General features: G+C 42.6%; 1 protein-coding gene across 1 annotated transcript in view; it reads right to left on the reverse strand.

Annotated features, from left to right (window-relative positions):
- GSG1L (GSG1 like) overlaps nt 1-22,707 on the reverse strand; it is a 212,615-nt gene that overhangs the window by 55,083 nt on the left and 134,825 nt on the right. The window contains exon 4 of the mRNA XM_063429465.1: nt 847-958. Coding sequence (XP_063285535.1) covers nt 847-958 — 112 coding nt within the window. The remainder of the gene's footprint in view (nt 1-846; nt 959-22,707) is intronic.

Below are 22,707 nucleotides of genomic sequence, written 5' to 3' on the forward strand. Positions count from 1 at the left end.
CACTGTAACCAGCTACTGCCTTTACACACATACTTAAGGACAAGTCAGCAAATGCTAGCATTTGTGGGTTTCAGGCCTAGCTCTTTTCAACTTGTGCTGGGATCCAAGGACCAAGCAGCCAGTCAACAGGTCCGAAGACTGTTACTAGGATCCTCAAATAAACCAACCAGGACACACAGTTCCAGATGAAACTAACACACTTTAACAAGTCCTAACATGGACTAGTATTTGCCGACTTGTCCTTAAGCATGTGGTAAAAATCATAAAAATATAAACAAATATACATAACTTGAAAAATAAACAACGTAATACTACATCAAATATATAATACAACCACAACTTTCCAAATTATGGAAAAACACAGATGTAAAGATGAACAACTGTAAAGTTTTTAGAATTGTCCTAATTTGCATATTATGATTTCTAGTTTAACCAACAGAGGGCAATGGAGAGTAATCGCAAGTCTGGAAAATTCCCTATTTAAAACAAGGGCATCCCAACTTTACTAACCTAATTAGGTGGGAAAGCAGTCCAAATGGCTCCTGTGTGCCTGCCTTCCCAAAACAGAATCTCATTACAGGCCAGGGCCCATAGGCAGTGGGAATGAGGGTGATTTGCAGTCCTCTCCAACTGTCAAGGTAAATGAGGATTCCGTTACAACAATGTATAGATTAAATTTAATTTTCTATCATTTAAATTTAATTTGTATTGTTATGACATGCACCGTTTAAGTTAGCATATTTTTTTGTATCTCCTTTTGAATGTTGATGGTAAGCAAATAACCAAATTATGTACTGCACTGAAGTGTTATGCTCCTGTATTTGTCAATAATAGTATTTAACTTACCAGAAGGACCACCCATAATCCCAAGAATGAGGCCTCCAATCTTCAGGACCCAGACTCACAGTAACTTGGAGAACTTGAGTATACATCATGTGAGCCACCATGCCTAGAAGACCTAGAAATGTAAACATACATTGGGTGAACAGAGTGTAGATTTTTATAAAATTATTAATGTCTTTATCCAAAGCACAATATGTGTGCTATTTTTAGGGTCATCAGTTTAACGTAATTTAGCATTTTGTATTTTTTTTATTGGATATGGGGCAGTTTATTGGGAACTTTTTGGCACTGATATTAAAGGGACTCTCCAGTGCCAGGAAAACATATCATCTGCAGTGCCCCTCTCCCTCCCACCCCCAACCCATGTTGCTGAATGGGTTAAAATCCCTTCAGTGAATTGCCTGAATCCAGTGCCGATGTCCCTCGGTGCTGTGTCAGGGTCCGCCCACGCTTCTCCCCCACCAACGTCAGCCGTCAAGGGAGACCTAATGCATATGCGCGGCAATGGCCGCGCGTGCGCATTAGACCTCCCTATAGGAAAGCATTATTGAATGCTTTCCTATGGGGATATTGGTGATGCTGGAGGTCCTGATGCATAGCGTGAGGACGTCCAGTGTAGTTTAAAACACTTTTCATGTTCTAAGAACACGGAAGTCCCTCTAGGAGGACTTAACCCTGCAAAGTAATTATTGCCGTTTATAAAAACTGCAATAATTACACTTGCAGCGTTAAGGGTGGTGGGAGCTGGCACCCAGACCACTCCAATGAGCAGAAGTGGTCTGGGTGCCTGGAGTGTCCCTTTAATAAAAGATGGAAAATGCAAACTGTTCTTATCTCCTTAACTAGTGCTCTTGCAGAGAGCAATGCTGACAAGACAGAATGTTTTAGCATTTTTTTTTTTAACAGCCTTAAATGTTATCTACCTTGTTTATTAAAGGGAAACTATAAGCTAATTGAAGTGGTCTGGCTGCAGTGTCCCTATTGCACTTGGTGTTGCAATGTTAAACACTGCAGTTCCAGAGAAACTGCAATGTTTACATTGCAGCACTAAGTCTGTCTCCCAGCCACACTTTAGCTGAGAAGGGGTTAGGGGGGAGGTGGGTAAGGGGGTAGAGGTGTGAGGCAGAGAGCTATAGTGCCAGGAATACAGCTTTGTATTTTGGTTTGAATCCCTTAAGGCTCTGTCCTTTGTCCCCTTCTATTTTTTCCTTATACTGCCTCTCTTGGCAAACTTATTACCTCATTTAAATTCCACTATCACCTGTACGCTGATGTCACCCAGATATCTCTCCTCCCGGAACCTTTCCCCTGCCTTCTTGCAATGTGTCACTGCTTGCCTTTCTTCCATCTTTGACTGAATGACCTCCCCCTTTCTCAAACTCAATCCCTCTAAAACTGATCTCCTTGTCTTTCCTCCTCCTAATACTGATCCTCCTCTGTTGCTCTCCCTTTAAGTTAGTGGGACCCACATTAGTCCATCCTTGCAAGTGCACTGTCTAAGCATTATACTTGATTCTGGCCTCACCTTTGAGCCTCACATGCTGTGACAAACGCTCCTTCCCACAAACGTCTGCCACGGACTCCTGGAGGAGTGTGGAAGCCGGTCTCCTGCCCAACGACTATGGTCGAGGTCTGGAACACCATTTGAGAGTTACCCTGTCCAGCCGCCATTAGCAACTTTTCCTGGGTGCCCCTGGTTCGGCACGGCCCCCAGGGAGCTAGTGTTCAGTTCCATTTGCAAGAAGGGAATGTGCCAAACCAGGGGCACCCAGGGAAAGCTGCTAATGGTGGCTGAGCAGGGTTACTCCCAAGCATGTCCCAGACCTTGACCATAGTCGGTGGGTAGGAGGCCGTCTTCCACACTCCTCCTGGAGTCCATGGCAAATGTTCGTAGGAAGGAACATCAGTCACCCAATTGGCCTGGGTCTGTGTTAGTCTGGTCACCTTTCCCAAAAGGTTCATTTGTCCAGAGGGCAATCCCAAGGGTAGATGCAGCCTTTCCTGGGTAAAACAGGAACTCAGCAGATCTGAGGGCTTATTCAACAGCTTGGTCTTTTATACAGTTTTCCCCACAAGGTTACTACCCAGGTGGACGTTGTGGGACAGGGACACAGGAACAACAAGCCAAAAAAAAACATAGTTTTAAATTCAGTCACTCCCATACAGTGTACAAAATCCCTCCCCTCTGCCTGTGATATAATTAACGAAGACAATGGACTAACTCAATTAACTCTAAGCAGAAAAAACATAAATTTTTACAAACCCCAAAAAGTACCCCAAAATACAACATATCCCCACACAGTCACATCCCCTGGGTGAATAACATATCCAAAAATCACCCAGATCAGCTCAGAAATTTCCTGGAAGTCTTATTTTTGCCCCACCGTGCACATGGTCCCATGTCCAAAACAGTTGCATACACTCGATGACAAAACACTGCTGGACAATTTAAGGTGGCTGCCGCCACAAGTTTGAATCTGTTCCAGTTAGAAGTCCAAGGGGCAGAAACAGTACTTTTGAACATGGGTTATCACAGGGCCCATTGTCACAGGGTAGGGAGGCTGGCAAACAGGCCCCTCCAAAAACCAGTGGCGAGGTTACTTTCGCCACACTTACAACTATTTATATTTTATTGAGAGCACTATTGCTACCTTTTACTTTTGTCGTTTTGGGTTCTCGACATCTTCATCTCTGAGAACACTCACATCATATCCTTTAAGTGGGGATTATACCACTGTATGCTATACACACCAGAGATAACTTAAGCTCTACTAAATGTGAGTGTAACCCTATTATTATCATTACCGACTGTTCATATTTTAATGAGAGCACTATCGTTGCCTTTTATTTTTGTCATTTTGGGTTCCCAACATCTTTACCTTTAAGAAACACTCACATCATATCCTTTAAGTGGGGATCATACCGCTGTATGCCACATGCAACAGAGCTGGCTTAAGCTCTACTAAATGTGAGTGAAACCCTATTATCTTATTATATCTATACCTAGTGAGATCAGCTTCTTCACCTTTTGTCACCCTTCTCTACATATATGGATATCAGAGAAGTAAAAAAAACTACCTCCTACTGGCTCCAAAAGATCCAAAGTACTTGTAGATACAAATATCCATTTTGCCATCTATCCTAGCTGTTCATATAAGGGTTAATTTGAAGCAAGAATAAATTTGGCATTTTATCTCCTATTCTCGTAAATAGGATTTATATAAAATCCTAGTTACGGGAAAAGTACTGATTTCAAAATAACTTGTTAATTGTTCAAGATATCGGTATTTATAAATATCTGGTTTTAATCAAATCTGTAATGCGTTATATAACGAAAGATTATAACTAGAAACAGCTGTTTATAACTTGTGAAAAACAAATTACGTAATTAATGCTCATGACCCCCACCGACATGAAAATGGGATATAAATGCTACTGACGTATAATTAAAATTTGAATTGGTTATTGAACACGTCTCTGCTATATATGAGTTGGCAAATATCCATCATCCACAAAGGGTCCGGGCTGATTTAATCCCCAACAATTTTGTGTCAGAAGTGGGATAACTGTATGGAGGTTCCACCATGTATTAAACATAATCACACACATACAGAACTGGTGGCTTTTTGGACATTGGGATCTATAAAAGGTTTCGGTTTCAATAAAATGTTATCGGGGTCCACAACATATTTGACAGAATTCAGCATTCCAATTCTATTAAAGTAATTAATTGGGATTATCAAATTAAGGTTTAAAGTTTAAGAACAGTATTTTATTGGGAATTATTCCAATATGTATATGTTAGTGTTTTAGTACTCAACAAGCATTTATATAGAATGAGTGCTTCTCTCATCCATGCAAAGGCATTCTAAAGGGAAATTATGTATTAAAATTGCATAAAGGACAATGCAATGAAATATAAGCAACACTGAGAGAAGTACATGTTACACAAGTTAAGGATTTAACTTTAGTCTCTAATTTGAGTTTAGCCTAGATAATTCATTTATTGATGTCGTACTGATCCTTGTGTTTGTATGATTATAGAGACCATACTGGAGTATTTGTGCCGCCTGATATTTGGGACTATACACCAATCTCTCTGGCTGACTTACCTGCCTACCTACCTGTTTTGCAATTAAATCTGTTTGGTCAAAATCCATGCTGGCCGAAGAAACCGAGATGCTTACTTAATGAGGACATAAACTAAGTTGGAAAGTCCAAAAGGTGCAGTGCTGTCTAATGCCGCTACTTCTTTATTAACCCTTTCAACATTTGGGGTGTTGCACAGAGCATTGTGGTGAACATCGAGCAAACAGAAGAAAAGAAAAAAAAAAAGGTGGAAGCTACAGGAAAGACACTCAAAAGATGGGGTTAACCCACAATGGACTACCAAGGTAGTAACCGGAAAGAGGAGACAAGCTATGAGTGCCCTTAGTGGATCAAAATAGCATTAAAATGTAACTTTTAATAGTACGAAAAATATAAAACAATTGGAGGAAAAAATAAAAAATGTTGAAAATAACTTTTAGTGAATTTACAGTAAGTGTAAATGTATGTACAGCAAAACAAAAGAAAAGAAGCAAAAATACGTGCTAATCAAAATCTGTAAGCTAGATAGTGAATACACTTATACCTATATTATAATTGTATATTTGTGCACATAGTATCGCAGCACATCTACCCCAAATTGCAATGTGGGTGACATTTGATACTTCAAGTAGTGTGCAATTCGGAGAACACTGAATTGGGGTCTAATGGGCAGCTGCTGCCGAGTTTCTGAGCATGAATCAGCCCTGTGACCTATGTAAAGAGAGACCTTCAATCGCTGATAAAATGTCCAGCGTATTTGACAGGTCTGTTATACGATCACAGTCAAGATGAGGATTAATCTTTCTAGTGATAAATCATAATTAAATGAAGTGCTGTACAAATATACACAGAAGATATGGTAGCTGTATGCAACTGATAGTCCAATAGCAATCAGTGTAACGTGTGAACGACCAATTAGACAAAAAAATCGAACACTGAAAGTGCTGGTAATCAACCCTGTGACCTATGTAGAGAGAGACCTATACTCGCTGTTAGGATATCCAGCATACTTATTGACAGGTCTACAATGGTCACAGTGCAGATATGGTTCCTTCTTTATAGTGATAAATTATACATAAATGAGGTGCTATACAAATGTTCACTAAAGATATAGTTGCTACATTCTTTATAGTGATAAATTATACATAAATGATATGCTGTACAAATATACACTAAAGATATAGCTACATTAGATACATAAAAACACAGAGGACCTGTTCATAAGTTTTCAGGATACCTCTGGCATAAGTAACTTGCAACAAAACAAAGTTGCAGTTAGCTTGCAACAAGACAAAGTTGCAGTAAGAACTGAAATAGTAACAGTAATAATTTACTTGGTAAACGGAGTGGAATGTTGCCACCAACTGCATATAAGTAATGGAGCTAAAATAGCCCAAACTAAACCACAATAACTGTTATAGCCAGCAGACACAGAGGAGGGGGGGGGGTCGATCTGAGGACCACACACTGAGCTGTTGCACTGAATCCGATGGCCCCTGACGCGCGCGTTTCATCACAACTCATCAGAGGGGAACCGATGTGAGGTGAGTATCAGCTATTTAAAGGTAATAGGTAGAGCTGATAGGTGGATTCAAACGAGACCCGCTGATTCTGATTGGTCGGTCACTAATTGTCATTAATGACGATCACTAATTGGATAAGTATCATCATTAACCCTGTAGTGTCTATAGAGGAAACAAATGAATATGATAATACATAGGAATAGATAAATGTTGCAGTTGAAGACTGATAAACTGCCACAAACTTATGAGCGAAAATGACTACAAAAAGTAGAGACAATTAAATATCGATGGAGGACTTAAGACATAGTAAAAACACTAAGAAATAGTGTATATAATGTCTATATCCCTGTGATCATGGAGGGCTGAAAAAAATCGGTTTTAACCCCTTCAATGCTGATCAAGGGGTGAAAAAACATAATACAGAAGAAAAACCAGACTAAGATAAAAGATAAGACCATATGTATAATATAATAGGGGATTCTTAGTCACAAGGGGCAAATCTTGTCATGAGCATTAGTATACAAAAATAAATACATATGCTCTATTGACTAAATAAATCCTAATGTGAATGAATAAATGGGGTGAAGTTGAATTCTTCATTTAGACCGCCTGGAGTGAGAGTTTTAAATTCATAAATCCACCTGGACTCTTTACGAAGAAGTATGTGATTGAAGTTGCCTTTCCTGGAGTTTCAATTAACTCTTTCCAAGACCTGAAAATAGATGATTAGGGTTTCCATCATGGAAATTTCTGACATGCATGGCCACTGGAGTACTCAGATGAAGATTTTTTTTTTTTTTTAATTCTTTATTTTTGCAGTGCATATATTAATCACAGGCATACATATGGTACCCCAACGGCAATCCATATGCAGGTTTCAAGACATTAGTTACAGTGGGGAATAGAGAAACAATGCACTTTTTTTTTTTTTGTATACATACGGTTTGACATCAGGTTGGATATAAACATGGCTTAAGAATAACTTGCTCATTCTTGCAATATGACATGTCAAAATAATTATGCATTTAACTTCGATAATCATAGATGAGCACACTGGTGCTCATATTGAGAATTGCAGGCCTCTTGTAGTACGTAGGAGGAAAAAATAAGAACAAAAAAAAGAATAAGAAACAAAAGGGAAAATAACAATATAGTCAAACGTACGTTTGTGACAGATTAAAGCTAGACACAGTGAGACCCCATTAGCAGTGCAAGTATACATCTCGCCAAAAATCTCAGACTAATAGGACCTGCTAAGATGAGCATGCGTAGGACCATTGGGTCTGCCTATGAATGGGGTGTAACGACTGGCATAGCTGGGCGATAAGTAATCATGCTGTGACTTAGCGTTAAGTACACTACCCGATTTAAAGTACCGTTTATGATTAAAGCTGCCTAGTTACTACATTATAATAAGGATCTTTAAGAACATCGCTTAAGATGCTTTAGCGTATCGAGCAACTGCACAGCTCATCAACAGTATGTGGCAGGAGAAGAGGATGCACAATAAATGCTGCAAAAAATAAAATCAAAAAACTTGTTGGACTAGGTGGAGAGACAAAAAAGCATATTAACTAGGTGACTTATACGTGTAACAGTTATATACATGAGTGGGTTGAAATATTTGAGCGTTATCGGGGCTTGCTAGGCAGGTTGATGATAAGATTTACTAAGAAGATATGCCTCCCTGCGCAAATTCTGTCTAGCTTATACTAACTGGACTCAATGATAATTATGTGCGAGTTTCGCTACACAATCTTGGCTCTGAGAGATTTTCATAGGAATAACATGAACTCAAGAAAAACATAGACATCGCTTATAGCAAACTGGTTGACAGTCTTATCTGGTAAACATTGAGCCTTAAGGGAGTCGCAGTAGGTATCCCAGCAGGTTCCGTGTGGTGTATGCTGCTTGGATCCGCTGCAGGAGGGTCGCCTGTACTGCTTCCGTGGGGCTGCCAGTCTTTTTTGATAGGGCGTTCAGCCGATGCCCTGGCTAGGCGTCATGTAAGCAGTGTCTCTGCCCCTTCGGGATCGGTAAGTGGGTAGATGGGGTGGGTTGGTCGTGCCTTGTTGCTGGTGTGCACCGATGTCCAGGGGGTTGTTTTATAGGTTCCACTCAGGGCCTCCTCCATGTTGCCGCCATTTTCCCCACAGATGAGGGTCAGTGTGCTGCGACATGTGTATTGCCTTCCTGGGTTTGGGCGTTGGCACCAAGGGGCCCCCTCTGCTCTGTTTAGCGTGGATGGTTTGCCTGAAGCTCGTGTGTGGGTTACTCTGCTGCCGGTGAGGCTTACTCGCCTTCCGCTGTGTTGCTCGGGAGTCCTGGCGCCGGGTCACCGGCCGTCCGGTCGGCCGCGGTTTCTGCATGAGCGGGTTGGTGCTGCGTGGCTGGGCAGGTTGGTGCAGCCTGCGCTCCAGCTGCTTCCAGAACCGCTCAAAGTGCCCGTTGATCCTTGCCAGGACATCAGATACCGCGTCTGTGGGGCTCTCAGCGCCTGCAGAGTCCGCCATCTTGGGCAAAGCTCTGCGCTCGACTGTCGTTTGCGAGATTTGGTTTGCTTTTTCTCCGCTGGGTGGACCGGGATCTCCCCCGCCGGTCCAGAGGGGGGGGTAACGAGGCTTGCTCATCCTGTCGCCTGAGCGTCTCCGGGTCGGGAGAGCGGCCATCTCTCCCGCCCGTTGTGTGCTAGGCCGCGCTGACTGTCGTCGTGTCGGCGGGTCTCGAGTGGGTCTTTCACCCTCACCCTCAGATGAAGATTTTTAACATAATTCACATGTTGCAAATTGCGCCTCCTGAGTTCTTGGTAGGTCTTTCCAATATATTGCATGCTGCAAGAGCATGTGATGACATATATGACGCCTGTAGTACTGCAGTTTATGAACTGGTTGATTTTAAATTATTTTTGTGTATTAGTGCACTTAATCAATTTGGACTGGTTTATGAAAGGGCATGCCTTACACAGTCCACATTTATACATTCCCACGGGTGCAGTGAGCCAGTTCTTGGAAGGTTTTTTTCTCTCAAAATGACTGTGTACCAGAAAGTCTCTGAGGTTTTTTGACCTACGAGCCGTGATGTTGGGATATTCCACTGCTTCTGATTTTAAGTCAGTGTCATGTTGTAGGATTGGCCAATGCCGAGTAAATATCTCTTTGATAGATTGCCATTGCTTGTCGTAGGTTCCTATACACCTAATCAATTGGTTGGGTGAAGTGACTTTAGTAGAATGAAGGCTGGAACTTCTGCCTTGAGAGAGAGAGCCCTCTGAAAGGCCTTTTTGAGGATCTTATTGGGATACCCTCTGCTCTTAAAGCGTGTCCTCAAAATATCTGCCTCGGCTTTAAATGACACTTCATTAGAACAGTTTCTCCTAGCTCGGAGATACTGTCCATATGGAATTCCAGCTTTCAGGCGGTAAGGGTGGAAACTGCGCCAGTGGAGAAGGTTATTGGATGCAGTGCTTTTCCTATACAGCTCAGTATATATTGTGCCATCCATGTTCAGTAAGATTCTGAGATCTAGAAATACCAGTTGTGTTTCATGGATGACGTGTGTCAGTTGTAAACCAATATCGTTGTTGTTTAACACCTTCACCATGTCAGAGAAGCTAGAACAAGAACCGGTCCAAAAGATTAAAATATCATCAATATATCTCAACCATTTGTGTATATATTGAGAAAATTGGTTAGTAGTTGTGTCTTTGAAAAGGTTTTCCTCCCACCATCCCAAATATAAGTTCGCGTAGCTGGGGGCACAAGCCGTGCCCATAGTCGTACCGCAAAGTTGTAGGTAGTACAGACCGTCGAACACAAAGTAATTATGTGTTAAAACGAACTCCAAAAGAGTTAAGATGAATTCAATTTGCTCGGGGTTGTACTTAGTAGATCTGTGTAAGAAGTAGGAAGTGGCATATAATCCCTTGTCATGGGGGATGTTATTGTACAATGCAACCACATCCAGACTGGCAAGGAGTGAATAGGGTGGAACCTCTAAGTTTTCCAATATCAACAAGGTATGTTTTGTGTCTTGTACATGCGACTCAAGTTTTGTAACAAATGGATGGAGGAGTTGTTCAAGAAATTTGCTAATTTTTTCAGTTAGAGAGTCATTCCCAGAGACAATGGGTCTCCCTGGTGGGTTAGTTAGGGATTTATGAACTTTGGGGAGACAGTAAAAGGTTGAGATAGTGGGATTGTTGGTCGGAATCATAAATTGATATTCCTCCTTTTTGATTAGTTCATCCTCCAAAGCTTGAGTGAGCAAGATTTTTAATTCGGTGAGGAAAGTAGCTGTAGGATCCTGAGGCAGAACTTGTTATTGAGTATTATCTTTAAGATGTTCAAGACACATATCGATGTACTTATCTTGGTCCATAAGTACTATATTTCCTCCTTTATCCGAAGGTTTTATAACCACATCATTTTTCTTACTGAGTTCTCTAAGTGATTCACGTTCGGCTTTGGTTAGGTTATCAGGAGCTTCTGTAGGAGGGGGGAGGGAGTCCAAGGCTTTGGTAGTCATTTTTACAAAGAGGTCTATATTTGATACATCTTTAAAATTAGGGGTGTACCATGAAGGGGGTTTACATGTAGTAAGGGGTGGGTTGTCATTTTGTTCCTCCAGGAGCGATATCATCGTTTGAACGTGTTGATAATCTTCCTGAGTGATACCCAATTCCCTGGCACGTTTGTGCTCCTGTCTTGTATGGATAATGTTAAGGGCGAGTTTGCGTCCAAAAAGATTTGTGTCTTTCGCCCAGTCAAACATATTAGTCGTAGGGGAAGGAACAAATGATAGGCCCTTGCTCAGGAGAAAATTATGTTTCTTAGTGAGTTTGAAGGTGGACAGATTGATGACAAGATTCTCATCAGTACTGTCGTGATTTATTGGTTTTTGTATCCTTCTTTGCTGGTCTTGTACCCCCATCTTTTTCTGTCCCTGAGTCTGCCTCTCTGGGGTAGAGGCCACTCCTGTTCTAAAAAAGAAGACGAGGAGGAGGAGGCTCCAGGTTGAGAAGAGGTAAGTAAAGTGGAGACGTTAGTATTAGTATTTGAGGGGGTGTAATTTTGTGGATCTGGAAATGAAACATTTCTCTCTGTTTGTTTTAGTATGCCTTTCCTTAGTATAGGGTTTCTATTCCTGGTCGAATATCTGTCCTTCCTCTCTAGGCTCTGATCTGAATTGGACCACTCTGTGTCCCCTGAAGTGGAACTCTGTCTGCTATTATAGCGTTTCCTAGTATTTCTCAGTCTAAAGATAGTTCCCTCCTTAAAGTCTCTATGATCTCGTTGATATTTGAGATGTTTTTTCTCTCTGAAGTATTTTTTGAAATTTTCCAAATTATTGTTCAATTTGGATTTCATTTGTTTCAAATCCAAGTGAGTTTGAAATGTTTTAATATTATTGATTTCTGTCTGCAGATTCTGATTTACAGTTTCCAGATGAGATTCCTTGAGTTTGATTAAAAACTCCATTAGTCTTAAAGAGCCATCAATCAAGAGGATATCATTCCACTCTTTTATTTGGGTGTCAGTTTTCACTTTGTCTGGTCTAGATATATCTGACCTAAGTCCTCTAGGGACTAGTCTGTCCTCTACATATTTCCGTAAACTAGTGATCTCCCAATGTCCCTTAATTTGTTGTTTATACATATTCTGTATTTCGAAAAAACTTTCATTAATGTCATTGTTGTTAGATAATAAGCTTCCTATGAATGGGAATTGAAACCCTGTTGAAATTAGAAGAAAAGAAAAAAACGTGGAAGCTACAGGAAAGACACTCAAAAGATGGGGTTAACCCACAATGGACTACCAAGGTAGTAACAGGAAAGAGGAGACAAGCTATGAGTGCCCTTAGTGGATCAAAATATCATTAAAATTTAACTTTTACTAGTATGAGAAATATAAAACTATTGGAGGAAAAATAAAAAAAATTGAAAATAACTTTTAGTGATTTTACAGTAAGTGTAAACGTATGTACATCGATATGTGTCTTGAACATCTTAATACTCAATATCAAGTACTGCCTCAGGATCCTACAGCTACTTTCCTCACCGAATTAAAAATCTTGCTCACTCAAGCTTTGGAGGATGAACTAATCAAAAAGGAGGAATATCAATTTATGATTCCGACCAACAATCCCACTATCTCAACCTTTTACTGTCTCCCCAAAGTTCATAAATCCCTAACTAACCCACCAGGGAGACCCATTGTCTCTGGGAATGACTCTCTAACTGAAAAAATTAGCAAATTTCTTGAACAACTCCTCCATCCATTTGTTACAAAACTTGAGTCGCATGTACAAGACACAAAACATACCTTGTTGATATTGGAAAACTTAGAGGTTCCACCCTATTCACTCCTTGCCAGTCTGGATGTGGTTTCATTGTACAATAACATCCCCCATGACAAGGGATTATATGCCACTTCCTACTTCTTACACAGATCTACTAAGTACAACCCCGAGCAAATTGAATTCATCTTAACTCTTTTGGAGTTCATTTTAACACATAATTACTTTGTGTTCGACGGTCTGTACTACCTACAACTTTGCGGTACGACTATGGGCACGGCTTGTGCCCCCAGCTACGCGAACTTATATTTGGGATGGTGGGAGGAAAACCTTTTCAAAGACACAACTACTAACCAATTTTCTCAATATATACACAAATGGTTGAGATATATTGATGATATTTTAATCTTTTGGACCGGTTCTTGTTCTAGCTTCTCTGACATGGTGAAGGTGTTAAACAACAACGATATTGATTTACAACTGACACACGTCATCCATGAAACACAACTGGTATTTCTAGATCTCAGAATCTTACTGAACATGGATGGCACAATATATACTGAGCTGTATAGGAAAAGCACTGCATCCAATAACCTTCTCCACTGGCGCAGTTTCCACCCTTACCGCCTGAAAGCTGGAATTCCATATGGACAGTATCTCCGAGCTAGGAGAAACTGTTCTAATGAAGTGTCATTTAAAGCCGAGGCAGATATTTTGAGGACACGCTTTAAGAGCAGAGGGTATCCCAATAAGATCCTCAAAAAGGCCTTTCAGAGGGCTCTCTCTCAAGACAGAAGTTCCAGCCTTCATTCTACTAAAGTCACTTCACCCAACCAATTGATTAGGTGTATAGGAACCTACGACAAGCAGTGGCAACCTATCAAAGAGATATTTACTCGGCATTGGCCAATCCTACAACATGACACTGACTTAAAACCAGAAGCAGTAGCATATCCCAACATCACGGCTCGTAGGTAAAAAAAACCTCAGAGACTTTCTGGTACACAGTCATTTTGAGAGAAAAACACCTTCCAAGAACTGGCTCACTGCACCCGTGGGAATGTATAAATGTGGACTGTGTAAGGCACGCCCTTTCATAAACCAGTCCAAATTGATTAAGTGCACTAATACACAAAAATAATTTAAAATCAACCAGTTCATAAACTGCAGTACTACACGCGTCAAATATGTCATCACATGCTCTTGCGGCATGTAATATATTGGAAAGACCTACCAAGAACTCAGGAGGCGCACTTTGCAACATGTGAATTCTGTTAAAAATCTTCATCTGAGTACTCCAGTGGCCATGCATGTCAGAAATTTCCATGATGGAAACCCTAATCATCTATCTTTTCAGGTCTTGGAAAGAGTTAATTGAAACTCCAGGAAAGGCAACTTCAATCACATACTTCTTCGTAAAGAGTCTAGGTGGATTTATGAATTTAAAACTCTCACTCCAGGCGGTCTAAATTAGGAATTCAACTTCACCCCATTTATTCATTCACATTAGGATTTATTTAGTCAATAGAGTATATGTATTTATTTTTGTATACTAATGCTCATGACAAGATTTGCCCCTTGTGACTAAGAATCCCCTATTATATTATACATATGGTCTTATCTTTTATCTTAGTCTGGTTTTTCCTCTGTATTATGTTTTTTCACCCCTTGATCGGCATTGAAGGGGTTAAAACCGATTTTTACAGCACTCCACGATCACAGGGATATAGACATTATATACACTATTTCTTAGTGTTTTTATTATGTCTTAAGTCCTCCATCGATATTTAATTGTCTCTACTTTTTGAGTCATTTTCGCTCATAAGTTTGTGGCAGTTTATCAGTCTTCAACTGCAACATTTATCTATTCATATGTATTATCCTATTCATTTGTTTCCTCTATAGACCCTACAGGGTTAATGATGATACTTATCCAATTAGTGATCGTCATCACTGACAATTAGTGACCGACCAATCAGAATCAGCGGGTCTCGTTTGAATCCACCTATCAGTTCTACCTATTACCTTTAAATAGCTGGCACTCACCTCACATTGGTTCCCCTCTGATGAGTTGTGACGAAACGCGCGCGTCAGGGGCCATCGGATTCAGTGCAACAGCTCAGTGTGTGGTCCTCAGATCGACATGACCGCACTCTCTGAAGGATCCTGTTCACCACTCCTGTTATGACCGGAGCAGACTATATTGTGGGGTAGATCTATGCCACTGTGCATTATTCTTTCACCTTCAGTACACATTCGATCATGATACTACCCCCTCCATCTGTGTCTGCTGGCTATAACAGTTATTGTGGTTTAGTTTGGGCTATTTTAGCTCCATTACTTATATGCAGTTGGTGGCAACATTCCACTCCGTTTACCAAGTAAATTATTACTGTTACTATTTCAGTTCTTACTGCAACTTTGTCTTGTTGCAAGCTAACTGCAACTTTGTTTTGTTGCAAGTTACTTATACCAGAGGTATCCTGAAAACTTATGAACAGGTCCTCTGTGTTTTTATGTATCTAATGTAGCTATATCTTTAGTGTATATTTGTACAGCACCTCATTTATGTATAATTTATCACTATAAAGAATGTAGCAACTATATCTTTAGTGAACATTTGTATAGCACCTCATTTATGTATAATTTATCACTATAAAGAAGGAACCATATCTGCACTGTGACCATTGTAGACCTGCCAATAAGTATGCTGGATATCCTAACAGCGAGTATAGGTCTCTCTCTACATAGGTCACATGGTTGATTACCAGCACTTTCAGTGTTCGATTTTTTTGTCTAATTGGTCGTTCACACATTACACTGATTGCTATTGGACTATCAGTTGCATACAGCTACCATATCTTCTGTGTATATTTGTACAGCACTTCATTTAATTATGATTTATCACTAGAAAGATGAATCCTCATCTTGACTGTGATCGTATAACAGACCTGTCAAATACGCTGGACATTTTATCAGCGATTGAAGGTCTCTATTTACATAGGTCACAGGGCTGATTCATGCTCAGAAACTCGGCAGCAGCTGCCCATTAGACCCCAATTCAGTGTTCTCCGAATTGCACACTACTTGAAGTATCGAATGTCACCCACATTGCAATTTGGGGTAGATGTGCCGCGATACTATGTGCACAAATATACCATTATAATATAGGTATACGTGTATTCACTATCTAGCTTACAGATTTTGATTAGCACTTATTTTTTGGTTCTTTTCTTTTGTTTTGCTGTACATACGTTTACACTTACTGTAAATTCACTAGTTATTTTTAACATTTTTTATTTTTTCCTCCAATTGTTTTATATTTTTCGTACTATTAAAAGTTAAATTTTAATGATATTTTGATCCACTAAGGGCACTCATAGCTTGTCTCCTCTTTCCAGCAAACAGAAGAATTAAGAACTATGTGGAAGACTTTTGAGATAGAGATAGATAGGTGTATATCTACACTCTACTCATTTACTGTGGCAAAGCCCTACCCTACCTTTGTGTTACCCACCTTGTGACTATCTTCAAAGGTTTTTGAGGGACCCCTTTAGTGATGTCGCTAACACAACATTTTCGGTTCGCGAACGGCGGACGCGAACTTCTGCAAACGTTCGCGAACCGGAGAACCGGGCGAACCGCCATTGACTTCAATGGGCAGGCGAATTTTAAAACCCACAGGGACTCTTTCTGGCCACAATAGTGATGGAAAGGTTGTTTCAAGGGGACTATCACCTGGACTGTGGCATGCCGGAGGGGGATCCATGGCAAAACTCCCATGGAAAATTACACAGTTGATGCAGAGTCTGGTTTTAATCCATAAAGGGCAGAAATCGCCTAACATTCCTAAATCACAATGGATATGGATTGACAACTGACATATGACATATTGACACCTTGACATATGGATTGACACCTGTCCTCAGAGACCCTGATACACACTGACACAGAGCAGAATAGGGACTTTTCCTCCTACATAGGGTCACTTGGCAGATATGGATTGACACCTGTCCTCAGGGACCCTGATACACACTGACACAGAGCAGAATAGGGACTTTTCCTCCTACATAGGGTCACTTGGCAGATATGGATTGACACCTGTCCTCAGAGACCCTGATACACACTGACACAGACTGACACAGAGCAGAATAGGGACTGTTCCCCCTACATAGGGTCACTTGGCAGATATGGATTGACACCTGTCCTCAGAGACCATGATACACACTGACACAGAGCAGAAAAGAGACTGTTCCCCCTACATAGGGTCACTTGGCAGATATGGATTGACACCTGTCCTCAGAGACCCTGAGACACACTGACACAGAGCAGAATAGAGACTGTTCCCCCTACATAGGGTCACTTGGCAGATATGGATTGACACCTGTCCTCAGGGACCCTGATACACACTGACACAGAGCAGAATAGGGACTGTTCCTCCTACATAGGGTCACTTGGCAGATATGGATTGACACCTGTCCTCAGAGACCCTGATACACACTGACACAGAGCAGAATGGGGACTGTTCCCCCTACATAGGGTCATTTGGCAGATATGGATAGACACCTATCCTAATGATCCCTGATACACACTGACACAGAGCAGAATAGGGACTGTTCCACCTACATAGGGTCACTTGGCCGATATGGATTGACACCTGTCCTCAGAGACCCTGATACACACTGACACAGAGCAGAATAGAGACTGTTCCCCCTACATAGGGTCACTTGGCAGATATGGATTGACACCTGTCCTCAGAGCCCCTGATACACACTGACACAGAGCAGAATAGGGACTGTTCCCCCTACATAGGGTCACTTGGCAGATATGGATTGACACCTGTCCTTAGAGACCCTGATACACACTGACACAGAGCAGAATAGGGAATATTCACTAAATGCCAAACATTGTTATACATGGGAATATTCAGTAAATAAGGATAAAGGGGGGGGGGGGCTACTGTCCTCCCCCCCATCCCCCACCCCTGCGCGGTGGGTGGGGGCCATAAATCACAATGGATACCTACTGTCCTCCCGCCCCCCCCACCCGTGAGCGGTGGGTGGGGGCCATAAAAATAATGAGGGGGGGGACCTACTGTATGATGGTGTATCGATCAGGTAGTGTAAGGGTTACGCCCGCTTCACAGTGACAGACCAAACTCCCCGTTTAACGCACTGCAAGCAACCGCAAACAGTCCATTTGCACAACCACAAACTCCCCATTTGCACAAGGTTGGATACCAAGCTAGCCATGTCCGTTCCTTGTCCTCACTGATGTCATTGAAGGTCTCTTCCTCCACCCAGCCACGTCCAACACCAAGGGTCCCCGAAAGTATGCTAATAAACTGAAAAAAGAAAAAATCTCCCAAGAAGGAGATCTAAAACTGGCATAGGAAAAGGTTAGACAACTATAATAAAGTGATACCTACAAATCCTAGTGGACATAGGTGTATAATAGAGGGAGAAAGGGAAAGCAGAGTAATGCTTCCTAATACCGTGGTTAGTACCCTTTGTTAAAGTAAATTGAGTAATGGACAAAAGTCTTTATTGTATCATTTATAAATAATAAAGGGATACTATACTTATTCCCCTATAGTGGCTAATTGTGTAATAATGGTAATACTATTACCTATTATATAATATTGGCAGGGGCAAGGAAATTCCCTCTAAATAGATGGGTATAGGCAGAGAGTATGGAGACCGGAGTGATAAAGTGTCAATTAGGTGATATAAAGTTAAATGTATCACAGACACACAGTCACCCTTTCTCTTAGCTAGTTTCCAGAAATGCTGGATAGGTAGAAGGGCTATAAAGACTCAGAGAGGTCTAAGAAGAATCCTCTAAACTAGCCCTAATCTCCTTAAACACCTTCAAGGGTGTTCTAAGCTAAAGCTCAATCTAAACGTTTAGATGACTGCCTGATTTCCCATCACAGATGCTGGCTAGGAATAACAGTGTGCAAGACAAAGAGTGGGTCTAAGTGCCCATACTGCAGTAAAGTGTCCCTAGTGAAGTAAAAAAGAGAATAACGAGCTGGCGCCCAAGAGAATAACGAGCTGGCGCCCTATCAGGGGACGTGTATATGGCATCGATTTTAGGAAGCGGGAGATGGAAAAAGATGCTTGGTCGGTCCTCCTACTTCAAATTTGGGGCACTGCGCGTGCACTCCAATGTGCCACCAGATAGGAGTGGTGTGTTAAGTAGTACTATTCCTATCAGTTTAATCCCTGTTATGTGCCTTTTTTTTTGTTTGGTTTTTGAAGCCACAGTGCAGCACCAGAGGCCCGAAAAATGAGGCATGTACACATGCCTGAAAAATTAGGTATTGTTGCAGCCGCTGCTGTTGCAGCCGCTGCTGTAGCAGCGGACAGAAAAATTGATGTTTGTTTCCGAGGCAGAAAGTGCCCTAAAACATTGCGGCTTGAACCCTAGTTGGTGGCGGATAAGTCACGCAAGTCAACCGGCATTCAGAGCTAAAATACAGCAGCGTGTGGACCATTTTTAGCCCAAGGCAGCTCATCTCATCAGGCCTTTTTTAGTCGAATGTATCATCCACTGTCAGTCCCTTCGGGATCCATCCCTCATTCATCTTAATAAAGGTGAGGTAATCTAGACTTTTTTGACCTAGGCGACTTCTCTTCTCAGTGACAATACCTCCTGCTGCACTGAAGGTCCTTTCTGACAGGACACTTGAAGCGGGGCAGGCCAGAAGTTCTATCACAAATTGGGATAGCTCAGGCCACAGGTCAAGCCTGCACACCCAGTAGTCAAGGGGTTCATCGCTCCTCAGAGTGTTGATATCTGCAGTTAAGGCGAGGTAGTCTGCTACCTGTCGGTCAAGTCGTTCTCTGAGGGTGGATCCAGAAGGGCTGTGGCGATGCGTAGGACTTAAAAAGCTCTGCATGTCCTCCATCAACAACACGTCTTTAAAGCGTCCTGTCCTTGCCGGCGTGGTCGTGGGAGGAGGAGGATGACTTTCACCTCTTCCCCTGTTAGATTCCCGTTGTACTGTGACATCACCCTTATACGCTGTGTAAAGCATACTTTTTAATTTATTTTGCAAATGCTGCATCCTTTCCGACTTGTTGTAATTTGGTAACATTTCAGCCACTTTCTGCTTATACCGGGGGTCTAGTAGCGTGGACACCCAGGACAGGTCGTTCTCCTTCAGCCTTTTTATACGAGGGTCCCTCAACAGGCACGACAGCATGAAAGACCCCATTTGCACAATGTTGGATGCCGAACTACTAATTTCCCGTGTGACGAGACCAATCTCGCCACATTGCATTGCAGGAACCTGGTTGCCCGCCTGCTGCCTTTGGATTATGGACCGGCAGCTAAAGGGTTAATTTCACTGTGCAGAAAGATTTATTTTTCCCTTTCTGCACAGCCGTTCGGTAGATGCTATCTACCGAACAAACAGATGTTTTTCAGCCTCCCCAGAGCCGTGGGAAGCCGGCAGGCGCCGTTAATTGGCCACCCAGAAGCTGGAGTGTGCCTTCCATTTACCTCCCTGAAGCTGCGGTTAACCGCAGCTTAATTGATTGTTACTGGGTGGCCGCGGTTACACTTAGCGGACGCTAGATGGCGGTGTTCTGGAGCTCCCCGGGCAGGCAGCGCTTTTCTGCCCGGCTTTCATGCACCAAACCCAGACACTTTTACGTGCAGGCACCGCTGAACCTCCAGCCCCTGGTTCTAATTCGTATATATTTAACCGAATGCATGTAAATTCGGTAGTTTATTTTATGTGAATGTTAACCCAGATAGCTATGCCATGGAGCCAATTCGTGTAATTAAAGACTCTGGCTCCATGGCAATTAAACTGTATTTGTGTTTTCTGAGTGCCATTCACATAATAATGTGCACTCAGACCTGAGCTATCTGGGGATATAGTACATGTCTGTGTTTTATGTATAAAATGTGTCTTTATGTATTTTAAAGTGATAGTCTGTCTTTGTGTCCCCACGTGTGTAATGGAGATTTTCCTTTGTCCTGGGAGATAATTGAATTACTTCTCCAGGGCAGAGAGGAGGAAGCCAGGATGCATTGTGGGGATGTTGTACTGCTGTATGTCTGTAATTGGTACTTGTCTGTCCGTTGTTACAGTCTTCCATCTGGTCCCCTAGGGGACTGTCCACCAGGTGGGAGACCTGCATAAATACAGGGGCAGGTAGCCCTCAATAAACAGACCACTGCTTGACCCTCAACACGGAGCCTTGTCTCGTTCTTGGGGGGATTCACTGTATGCTGATAGGGACTGACTGCCAGGAGTGTTAGCCGCTTGGGAGCTTTTCCTGTTCGTCTGCTAGCAGCTATTCGTGAGGTTCCAGTTCGGGAGTTTGGAGTGCTACCTTATTCCCTTGTATGCAGTTCGGGAGTTTGGTGCATTCACTTATATCCAATTCATGAGTGATTCTACAGTAGCTGTGCCTGTCTTTGAAAAGGGGATTATCGCCTAAACGGATTTTAACCCCTTGTCTGCTGAAACGGTCCGTTACATCCCGTTCCTCCTCCTCAGTGATCTCAATGAAGGTATGTTCTTCCCCCAGCCACGTACAACACCACGGGTACCTGATAGGTGACAACGAGCACCCTGGGATGCCTGTTGTGGTTGGTCTTCCTCCTCCTCCTTCTCAGAGCCACATTCCTCCTCTGACTCCTCTTCCTCACAATCCTCTTCCAGCGTTGCCGCAGGTGCAGCAAGCGATGCTGATAAGGCTGTTTCTGGTGGTGATGGTGACCACAACTCTTCCTCTTCCTCTTCACGCTCATCTACGGCCTGATCCAGCACTCTTCGCAGGGCATGCTCCAGGAAGAAAACAAATGGTATGAGGTCGCTGATGGTGCCTTCGGTGCGACTGACTAGATTTGTCACCTCCTCAAAAGGACGCATGAGCCTACAGGCATTGCGCATGAGCGTCCAGTAACGAGGCAAAAAAATTCCCAACTCCCCAGAGGCTGTCCTAGCACCCCGGTCATACAAATATTCATTAATGGCTTTTTCTTGTTGGAGCAGGCGGTCGAACATTAGGAGTGTTGAATTCCAACGTGTCGGGCTGTCGCAAATCAAGCGCCTCACTGGCATGTTGTTTCGCCGCTGGATATCTGCAAAGTGCGCCATGGCCGTGTAGGAACGCCTGAAATGGCCACACACCTTCCTGGCCTGCTCCAGGACGTCCTGTAAGCCTGTGTACTTATGCACAAAGCGTTGTACGATCATGGCACATGTGTCAACTTGCCCAACTTCAATGCCGCCGACAAATTTGTTCCGTTGTCACAAACCACTTTGCCGATATCCAGTTGCTGCGGAGTCAGCCACTTTTCCACCTGTGCGTTCAGGGCGGACAGGAGTGCTTGTCCGGTGTGACTCTCTGCTTTCAAGCAAGTCAAACCCAAGACGGCGTGACACTGACGTATCCGGGATGTGGAATAGTACCTGGGTAGCTGGGGGGGTGCCATTGATGTGGAGCAAGACGCAGCAGCAGAAGAGGACTCAGCCGAGGAGGTTATGGAAGAGGATGGAGAAGGAGGAGTAGCGGAGGTGGCAGCAGGCCTGCCTGCAAGTCGTGGCGGTGTCACCAACTCCTCTGCAGAGCCACGTATTCCATGCTTGGCAGCCGTCAGCAGGTTTACCCAATGCGCAGTGTAGGTGATATACCTGCCCTGACCATGCTTTGCAGACCAGGTATTAGTGGTCAGATGGACCCTTGCCCCATCACTGTGTGCCAGACATGCCATTACTTCCTTTTGCACAATCGAGTACAGGTTGGGGATTGCCTTTTGTGCAAAGAAATTTTGTCCGGGTACCTTCCACTGCGGTATCCCAATAGCCACACATTTTTTGAACGCCTCAGACTCCACCAGCTTGTATGGTAAAAGATGGCGGGCTAATAGTTCAGACAAGCCAGCTGTCAGACGCTGGGTAAGGGGGTGACTTTATGACATTGGCATCTTACGC

The sequence above is a fragment of the Pelobates fuscus genome, chromosome 8 (genome assembly GCF_036172605.1).
Source record: "Pelobates fuscus isolate aPelFus1 chromosome 8, aPelFus1.pri, whole genome shotgun sequence".
Lineage (NCBI taxonomy): Eukaryota > Metazoa > Chordata > Amphibia > Anura > Pelobatidae > Pelobates > Pelobates fuscus.